At 43.7% G+C, this 10,133-nt stretch overlaps 1 protein-coding gene across 1 annotated transcript; it reads left to right on the top strand.

The window, feature by feature from the left end:
• The first annotated feature begins 1,956 nt into the window (after window positions 1–1,956).
• Window positions 1,957–8,958, top strand: btbd3b (BTB (POZ) domain containing 3b). Its single transcript, XM_053875984.1, has 4 exons — window positions 1,957–2,813; window positions 3,534–3,624; window positions 6,193–6,311; window positions 7,069–8,958. Exons 1-4 carry the CDS (start codon window positions 2,500–2,502, stop codon window positions 8,099–8,101), a joined length of 1,557 nt encoding a protein of 518 aa, XP_053731959.1. The 5' UTR covers window positions 1,957–2,499; the 3' UTR covers window positions 8,102–8,958.
• The last annotated feature ends 1,175 nt before the right edge of the window (window positions 8,959–10,133 follow it).

Below are 10,133 nucleotides of genomic sequence, written 5' to 3'. Positions count from 1 at the left end.
CACCCTTGTGTCCCGCCGTCGCTTGTGGATGTGGTTACCAAGGAAACATCTCTGGAGCCCTGCAATTTGAGAGCGTGTTCCCCTGTAGTGTAGGTTCTGTGTTACTATAGCGAGAGCCTCAGCTACCCAAGTATGTTAGTGGTTCATGAGGAACTAGCAACCTCACTGGAAGGAAGTCTTTTTTATACACGTGACTCAACAATTCCTCTTAAGAAATAAGTCGATTTCTGTGTTTAATTCTTAAGCTAGCTTGTTAACATGATGTATCTTCATATAGCTCGTAGATGTTCCCCTCAACAACACACACAATACCTGCTGTGTAATGGCCCGACCATCGAAGAGGAGGGGAAAAGGACAGCATGCATTATACATAACAGAAAAGTGCACTTTATTCATAGCTGCGCGACTTATGGTAGCTGCGGGCAACGATTTTGCCATCCAAATCGTCGCTTAAAAACTTCCTTCACGATTTATAAAATATAGATAGGCCAATGTTAACCTATTATTCTGTGGGAAATTGTTTTACCGCAGACTGTGATGGTGACTGAAGCCGTAAAAAGCTTGACATTTTCAACGAAAAGGCATCAAACACGTGTCTCTGATATCAAGCCCATGGACCTCATGAGGGTTAAGTACTGTATGGCCTCATGATATACTTATAACTGCATGATATGACAATTCCAACCAGCGCGTGTAGCACTTTTGTCATGGGTTTTACGATTTCACACGTCTGCATTTACATCAACACCTGTTTGTCGGTTTATGTGTTGAAAGAAAAGAGCAAAATGCGAGTCCTGTCAAACATGTTTACTTCGTAACATTTACAGATCAAAGACTTAGGATATATTTATTTCGTTTTTGGGTCTTGACACACAAACTAATGCAAACCGCTTGCCTTCTACGGCCCTTTCACAGCACAATAGTACTAAGACAAACAAGGTTCAGTACTGAAATTGTGTTGTCTAAAGCCCAATGCAGTTTCAGGTTATGCTTATTGTAAGTTCATGTTTAACATACTATCAGTTTCATTCTTCATGTTTGTGTTAATCCCAACACATTATTGTTGTTTACCTTCACATACTTTATTCTTTTCATAAATAATATACTTTTCTTTCATATTTTGTTTTGCTATACTACGTGGACATGAATAGTCCCATAAAAATGTCATATTCACTAAGTTCTATGTTTCAATGCAAAAATTCAGTTTGTCAGTTTTCATCTTGTTGCTAACTGGTACATCTTGTTACGTTACCATTTTTCCCCATAAAAATGCATTTTCATGTTTCCCCATGGGAGAAATGTAAGGACCTTCTTGCAGAAAGGCTGGCAAAGTACTGTGTCACTGTTGTCGTAGAACACAAATCCAAATGTCCAGGGGACCACAGCAGAAACTCACAACTGTCACATGGAAACTGAAGTTCCTGCAGAAGAGGAAATTTACTGTTTAATGTGTGTCTTATTAATGACACCTGTTTGTTAAAGAAAAAAAGACAGAAAACATGATGCTTTAATACAAAATAGAAAAAGGCTTGAGGATTTCAGCATAAGAAAATAATGAAAATAATCATGATTTGGTGCTTTTTGCTGACAGTGAATGAATAGTTAAGAGTCATTTAATGTGATGCGAAAAATTCATGTCCAAATGCTGAAAAGAAAATGCACTTATTAAGCTAATTCTGCCCTTCATTTGACTTTTAAATCAGCGCTGACCTTTTTTAAATGCATATAAAAGTCATTACTGCAAGTATTTTCCCAGAGAAAGTACACGTTTCTTTCCAGTACTGGAGAGTTGGCTCTTTAATTGAGATGCTGGCTATTTGCATATTCAAGTATGAGCTGCACTTGGCTCCACGAGCCAATCGCGGCAGCAGAGCGCCGCCATTGGCTGAGCCGTGAAGAAGGTCTGTGTTCAGTACTGTGACGGGAGGGAGGGGAGGTGGGGGAGCTCTATCTCGGCTCCGCTCTCCCATTCAACCTCTGTAGTCAGCAGAAGGAGCGGCTGAGAGGAGCAGCGGGCGCAGCATCCGCGCCGACAGCATCCGCGCCGACAGCATCCTGCGGATGAAGTAGCTCCGTGGAGGAAGAATTTGTGATGGGGAGGAAGCCACAGACAAGAGGAAGAGGAGCACAAAATGAGGAGGATGTAAAGAGGATTTGAGTAAACCGCGCTGTCAGACTGAGGAACACTGCAGCTGCACTAAATCTCCAAGTGTCACAGCAGCGGGTGAGGGAGACGGGGGAGTGGAGGAGGGGGTGGTGAGATCTCACCTCTTTGGATGAGCAGGAATGGAAACCCAGAAGAAAGTAAACTTCACAGAGAAGGAAAAGTCTGGATGCCCGGCGTGACCTTCCAGTGGAGATTCCAATGAGACTATTTGTAGTTTTGGAGGGATGATATCTGACCAGCAGTGACATCTCTCGCCCCCCTCCGTCACCCGTCCGCTCCGAGCGCCTCTCTTCCCTGCATGTCCTTGCGCTGCTCGGCAGCCCAACAGACTCATGGTGGATGCCAAGGGACGGAACATGAAATGTCTGACTTTCTTCTTAATGCTTCCTGAGTCAGTGAAAAGCAAATCCAGCAAGAGCTCCAAAAAAGGGAATGCCAGTGCCAGCGGCTCCAAGCTGCCCCCGGTCTGCTACGAGATTATCACTCTGAGGAGCAAGAAGAAGAAGAAGATGGCAGCGGATATTTTTCCCACCAAAAAGCCGGCGTCCGGCACCACGGTGCAACAGTACCAGCAGCAGAACCTCAACAACAACAACACCATACACAACTGTAACTGGCAGGGACTCTACTCCACCATAAGAGAACGGTAGGTCAACTTCAAAGTTTGGACCAAAAGGAAAACTGTACTTTTAAAGTGTGTGCGGGCGCGTGTCTTTAATCTGCCACGATTGGCCCCAACACAACAGAATTGACAGGCCGTGGGTGCGATTCTGATGTGCACAACAGGCTGGTGGCTGTGAACTAGAAGCACAATATTTACTTTGGCTTATCAGCAAAAGACCCAGCTGTTCAGTGAAATATTGGATTTTTTTTCCCCCCTCTCTCTGGCTTTGTTGTCTCTCCAGAACATCATGGTGCTGTTTGCCCACCTCTGTGACACGTCCCACTACTCAATTATATATGAACGACGTTTATTGTTGGCAGTGGGGTTTTTCCGTACACTTTCATGTCGTATTTGTCCACTTTGTCTTTGGATCAAAGACCATTTCGCTTCAGGTTTGAGCTGGTTTTTGCGCTAAAATGTCGCAAACGCACTTAGAGGCAGATGTAAAATTCAGTTTAAATTAAGCTTCTCCTATTAAACATGAACACTATAGCAGCATGATATGGAAGAATATTTGGGTTCCGCACTCATTTCATGTAACTTACTACAAAACACTGTAAGTCAAAGCCTTTCATTTGCATTTATCTACCTACTACTGAAGCATATCTATGTAAAGAGCACACATTCAATTCTATTTATTAATATTTTCATTAGATCTAGAGGAAAGTGCTTCCCCTAATGTTTCTTCTTTATGTCCTTCAGGAACTCTGTTATGTTCAACAATGAGCTGATGGCTGACGTCCACTTCGTGGTGGGTCAGCCAGGACGGACACAGCGCCTGCCTGGACACAGAGTAAGAATCCACGGTCAAATTCGCTCAAATAATAACCAGTACTGGAAGAAATGGAAAAAAAAGGGTGACTGGCAGCAGCGGAGGAAACCAACTCCTTTGTGCCGCACTTCCGCACCATGTGTCTTTGCGAGACAGTCCTCAATTATTTATGTAAATGAGGCTGACGGAGAGAGCAGGGATGTGCCACTCGTCTGATTCAGAACTGTGACAAAGTGTCTCTTGTTGGCCTTATCTCCGCGTGCACCACTCCACAACTTTTTAATGAACCACGCCGGACAATGCGCCGTGCGCCTTCTGTCTTGGCAACCAACTCCCTTATTCAGCGTGATTAGCTTTTGTCATAACAACACAATGAAAATAAGCAAAATCAATGTCGGATTCGAACAATCAGACGCGTATTCAAGCGGCGCTGAAAGCCAGAGGTCGATATCCGACTTCTTTGTTTAATCCACTCTGACCTAGTTGTTTTCCAAGATGTGCACATGAATAATCGATGAGGGTTTTAAGTCTCGAACAAAGCACATGGTGTAGAAAAACTGAATCCATTCTGATGTTTAGCGTAAGGTCCTTTTAATGGTCGTGTCTGACAGATGTGTGCCACGGAAGAATTCAAGCGTTAAACACAAACAAAGACCAATACTTAAAACGTCAGTTCAGCTTATGAGAACTTAATAAACTCAATGTATTTGCTGTCAGTTTACAATTATATTACACAGTGCATTAAGCTGGGAAGTGCTTGGAAAGTACACGAGGCCATTAAAAAAAAAACGCATTTTCCACATGAGCCATTATTTTCAACACTAAAGTACTGACTGAATCCCTCAGATAGAAGAATGGTTACTCAGCATTTTTAGTTGAATAGAAAAACAACTCCTATGAGACAAAAGAGTTGGTGCAAGAACATCATTCCACCACCTCATGATGGAACTGAAAATAAAGTAACTCGACACCATCAGCTTCTTTTCACAAACCGCCAGCACAGGATTCACGTAGCGCCATCGGATTAATCGCAGTGTATGACGATAAAGTTGGAGTTGTGTTTAGACTTACTGCTTTTGGCAGGTTTTTTTTGGCGTGAAAGATATGTAACATTGTTTACTGTTTACCCGCATGTGCATATTGAGAGGTTGTGCTGTGACTGTCGGAATGGCTTTACCCTCCATTTGAGATGATGCCATCCGGAGGAGGTGCAAGGAATAACCGCAACACCAAAGTCTAGAATTCAGTTGAATGGCTGATGTGTTATGGGTACAGTCAATGAGGAGGAGGCAAACCTACAGGATAACAACACATTCTCCTCCCCAAAAGCGCCAAATAGCGACTATTTACAAATGGACATTTGACGTCAGCCTTAGCATGTTGACGGAAAGGTGTTTCAAACTGAGGATCTGGGGTTGGAGGCTGACTTCGGCATCAACCTGGGACACAAAAGTCCACATGCAAATAGATGCAATTTGACGCCTTGGGGGTGAGAATGTGTTGCCCAGAACACACTGGAAAGATTAGGTTTCTCAGTTGACCCAGGGACCTCCTCAGTATTCCTGCAAAAGCTGTTTCCTCAGCTGCCCCTCAGACCTCAGATAAGGAAGAGGAAATAGATGGATTGACGGGGGGAAACCAAAGCTGGTTCTGGGTTGAAAACGTCTTTATGACAGTCTAATTCTATTATATCCATCGTGGTGGATGGATGGATGATGGAAGGACGGTGGAAATGACTCGACCGTGCTTTCAGTCTGACATTACGCCAGTTGGATGGAAACCATACAGTGCTTCAATATTTGCTGTGTCCTTTTGGCAAAGTAAAGCCTTTTCAGTGAGCATCTGTTTAATAGAGCGGGCCAGAAGGTGACACTGACCGTCATCTTAGCTATTGCTCTTCCTCCTCACTTAAAAAAGAGCATCTCCACTGAACCCTTTTTTGATGGATCGCCACACAAAAATGCACAGTCTTGCAATGAAAAGACTTGAAGAGCTCCATTATGATCCAGGTACTTTTAAGACTTCGAATCGCCAATGTTTACAAGCCACACAAATCAGAGCTCTTAATCCATAAATGAGCCTTGAGAGTTCAGACAGGTTTTTTTTTCTCTCTCCATCCAGACTCCCCATTACACGGAGGTAAACAACAACAGTGTTTACAAAAGAATATTATCAGGATTGATTTTCCATGAGGTTGGTTTCGGAGTAGAACTGCTATTTTTTGAGAAAATGTATGCCACCCACTTTTTGACCTAGATACACTTCGGCTGCACTCTCTTGTATTTATAACACCATGCATATCCAGATTTAAAGACGGAGCAAGACAAGAGATATTGGAGAAATTATGATGATATATGCAGGGTTTTACAATTAGCACCAGCAAGTCTCCGGTTTCATCAAGGTCACACTTCTGCTTAATTGCATTTCCTCTGAAGTTGTTTAGGCATTTTCTCCCTTTTGCACATTGCGTGCTCCCTCCGCTACTGTACTGGAGCCTGTTTTGATGTGAGCAAAACAAACGCAAACAGTTGGGGATGATGCTGAATATGCCGAGCGTGTTATCTCTAACTGTCTCTTTTCCACCGGCAGTACGTGTTGGCAGTGGGCAGCTCGGTTTTCCATGCCATGTTTTACGGGGAACTGGCTGAAAACAACGATGAAATCCACATTCCAGATGTGGAACCAGCTGCTTTTCTGGCCATGTTGAAGTAAGAGCTTTGCTTTATTGTGGATATGAATCAGGCACATTTCGAGGGAGCAGTTTCACCCTTTAAGGCTCGTGGGAGGCAGAACTCTGATTTATACTTTTAAGACAATATTGGATTTGACACAGTGTGCAAGAGAGGATTCTGGGAAACATTAAAAAATGGCACTCTTCGATGGCTTTATGACTGGGGATAAGGTGTCGCCAAAGAAGGCACAGGTTGACTAAAATTGGACATCTGTCTGTATTATAGCAAACATAGCATTTGATCACTGGTTCTTCCAAAAAATAGTGGGTCCTCAGTTTACGAGTGCCTTATTTGTTGCGAGGGGTGTCGGGATTATGAGCCAGCTTCCTGGCTTTGATCCATCAGTGGTACTTCAGTTAAGAGTGCTTTGGTACTGTATGAATGTTTGGGGTTCCATTTCGGGACTTTGCCCTACGCGCCCTGCACCCCCATGCAATAAATGGGGTCGGATTAAAACCCAGTATTCCTATGTTAAATATTGCTTTAGCTTCTGCTCATTGTAAACTCAGAGCATCCGCACAGAATGAGCCAAGGTACCACTGTAAGCACGATAAGCGCTAACCAGTGAGAACAATTTAAAGCATATTTCAATTCGTCTGTTGCCTGATGTTAATTTTAATACCAAAACAAGAGCTTGATCTCTCTAGAAAGCGTCATTTGAAGAAAGCAAATCCAAGCTTTTGATTGACTTGTTGTGCTGCGAATATTAACCACAGAAACCGTGTTTCCACAGGTACATCTACTGCGACGAGATCGACCTGAGTGCGGACACGGTGTTAGCCACTCTGTATGCTGCCAAGAAGTACATTGTCCCTCACCTGGCACGTGCCTGCGTTAACTTCCTGGAGACGAGCTTGAGCGCCAAGAACGCATGTGTGTTACTCTCGCAGAGCTGCCTGTTTGAGGAACCCGAGCTGACACAGCGCTGCTGGGAGGTGATTGATGCCCAAGCTGAGCTGGCGCTACGCTCGGAGGGCTTCTGCGACATCGACGCCCAGACTCTCGAGAGCATTCTGCAGCGCGAGACACTCAACGCTAAAGAGATAGTCGTGTTTGAGGCAGCACTCAGCTGGGCTGAGGCTGAATGCCAGAGACAGGAGATCACCTCTTCAACTGACAACAAGCGCAAGGTGTTGGGTAAAGCAATGTACTTGATTCGTATACCGACAATGGCGCTGGATGACTTTGCCAATGGAGCGGCCCAGTCAGGCGTGCTGACGCTTAATGAGACCAACGACATCTTTCTATGGTACACGGCAGCCAAGAAACCAGAACTGCAATTTGTCAGCCAGCAGAGGAAAGGCTTGACGCCCCAGCGCTGCCACAGGTTCCAGTCTTGTGCCTACAGAAGCAATCAGTGGCGCTATCGAGGCCGCTGTGACAGCATACAGTTTGCCGTGGACAAGAGAGTTTTTATTGCCGGGTTCGGGCTGTACGGATCGAGCTGTGGATCAGCAGAGTACAGCGCCAAGATTGAGCTCAAACGCCAAGGAGTACTTCTGGGCCAGAACCTTAGCAAATACTTCTCTGACGGGTCCAGCAACACTTTCCCTGTGTGGTTCGAGTATCCGGTTCAGATTGAGCCCGACACCTTTTACACTGCCAGCGTGGTTCTCGATGGAAATGAGCTCAGCTACTTTGGACAAGAGGGGATGACTGAGGTTCAGTGTGGGAAGGCCACGTTTCAATTCCAGTGCTCCTCGGACAGCACAAATGGAACCGGAGTGCAGGGGGGTCAGATTCCCGAACTCATCTTCTACGCTTGAGACGGTGCACTTACTTCAATGGAAAGTTTTTATTTTGTCCCGCACTTTCTGTTATTTATTTTTGCCAGGATTATTAAAAAAAATAATAAAATCTCGGACCTCTAGGGAGGCGTTGTGTGCGTTCGTCTTGGGTAGTGGCTCCACTTGAGTCGGACACTTGAAACAGTTATGTAAATACGCAGACATCTCTATGTGTTTAGGAAAACGTACTGCACTTGATGTGCCTGTATATATGAAAATATGTATATCTGAAAATGTATATGACGGTACACATGTGACAGACGCTGGCCACAGATATATATATATATATATATATATCTATATATATATTATATGACAAATATGTTCCGGTATGTTTATTATATCTATGCTTGCATAGAGTGCACATGTATCCGCGTTCATCACCGCCTAAACAGAGATGTTGCTCAGCCAGCAGAAAGACACTTTACAGTGGACTGCACTGTTTGTCCAGTTGTAGTGTAAATCCCATCAAGCGTTCGTATTCAAGTGGTTGCAATTGTATCTGCAGCTTTGTAGAGCTTTGTGAGGAGGCTTGAGGGGTCTTAGAGTAGGTCGAATTAGACTGGATGAGATGCGTAGCTCCTCTCACAGCACCTACACTTGTCTCTGAGTCCCTTACATTTCTCCTCCTTGTTTGTATGGACCATACTTTTGCTGTCTAATTTACAGATGACTGAACATTGAGGGAAAGCATCCTGCACTCATTGCTGAGTTGCACTCATTTGCAACGTTCGATGAAACTTGCTGTGCTACTGAAACCAGTCTCCCGAGAGCTACGTGTGCGGGGAGACCACCGAATGTGTACCGTTGTTGATGAAGCAAATAAAACAAAACAAGAGTCACATACTGCTGGTCGGCTCTGTCTGTAAAACAATGTGACAAGTGAATTTTACTACACTCCCTGGGATTACAAGAGGAGGACAGATGACGCCCTTCAGGGCTGCCAGCATGGATAACGCTGCAAAGGCCGGCGAGATGATGGATGATCGTTCGCGTCGAGCTACTTTCGCATCCTGTTTATCAAACCTTCCAGCGGAAACAATAACATAGCACATAGCACTGTTTCGCTTAACACTCAAAAGGTCCATATTTTGTCTACTGAAACGCTGGAGAGACTTGCTACTGAAACCCAATCCGATGAGCCTGCAGTGATACTGTACATACGTGAACCTCAGAGGAAAACTTCCTTTAAAAAAACACATTCTTACTCTCGTAATAGAGAGCAGTTTTTCTTGGATATGTCATCTCCTCCAGGCGGTGCACGGTCATGAAAAACACACTTTTTTTTAGCGCAGAGGGATATTTCACACATTCTAAGGAATTTCTTTCTTTTCTTATTTTTCCAGAAATGCTGTGGAAGTAGCACTTTAGTCCCTCAAAAAGGTTTTTTTTCCCAAAGTGAATTGCTAAAACAGACTTTTATTGGCTTCGTGAATTCATTTGATTCAGTTTCTATTAGAAATATGTATCAACCATTATTCTCGTTTCAATCATCAACAACAATAACAATCATTTTCCCTCTATAAATAACACTTGATATGATCTTCATTGAGTGCAAGATTTCCATGTTACAAAATTGCTGAAGTTAAGATCATTTTACTTCAAGAAAATTGTCCATTTTCATAATCCATCCAACTTTATTCCCGAATGGAGGCTATCTCAAAGACAGGTACATGTGTGAGAGGGTGGGTGGAGCCGTGTCATATAGCAAGTAAACACTGTACTTGTACTTGTACACAACTTAATAAAGTCAATTGACCTCTGAATGTTAGTGGACAGCAGCAGGAGGAAAGTGGAGAGCCTGGAGAAAACATGAAAACATAGGGAGATGAGCACCATCACACAGAAAGGAATCTGGTTCACACCCAGAGATGTCTCCTGCTGGAGTTAAATGCACATGATAATGAAAAAATACACATCTAACTCAGTGGTTTGAGAGTGTAAAATACATCAACAACACTACACAAGGCATATATTGTTGCTCTCATCTTGATATGGTGCGTTCAGGTAG

This window comes from Synchiropus splendidus, chromosome 9 (assembly GCF_027744825.2).
Source record: "Synchiropus splendidus isolate RoL2022-P1 chromosome 9, RoL_Sspl_1.0, whole genome shotgun sequence".
Taxonomy (NCBI): Eukaryota; Metazoa; Chordata; class Actinopteri; order Syngnathiformes; family Callionymidae; genus Synchiropus; species Synchiropus splendidus.
This window is presented reverse-complemented; position numbering and strand designations above follow the sequence as displayed.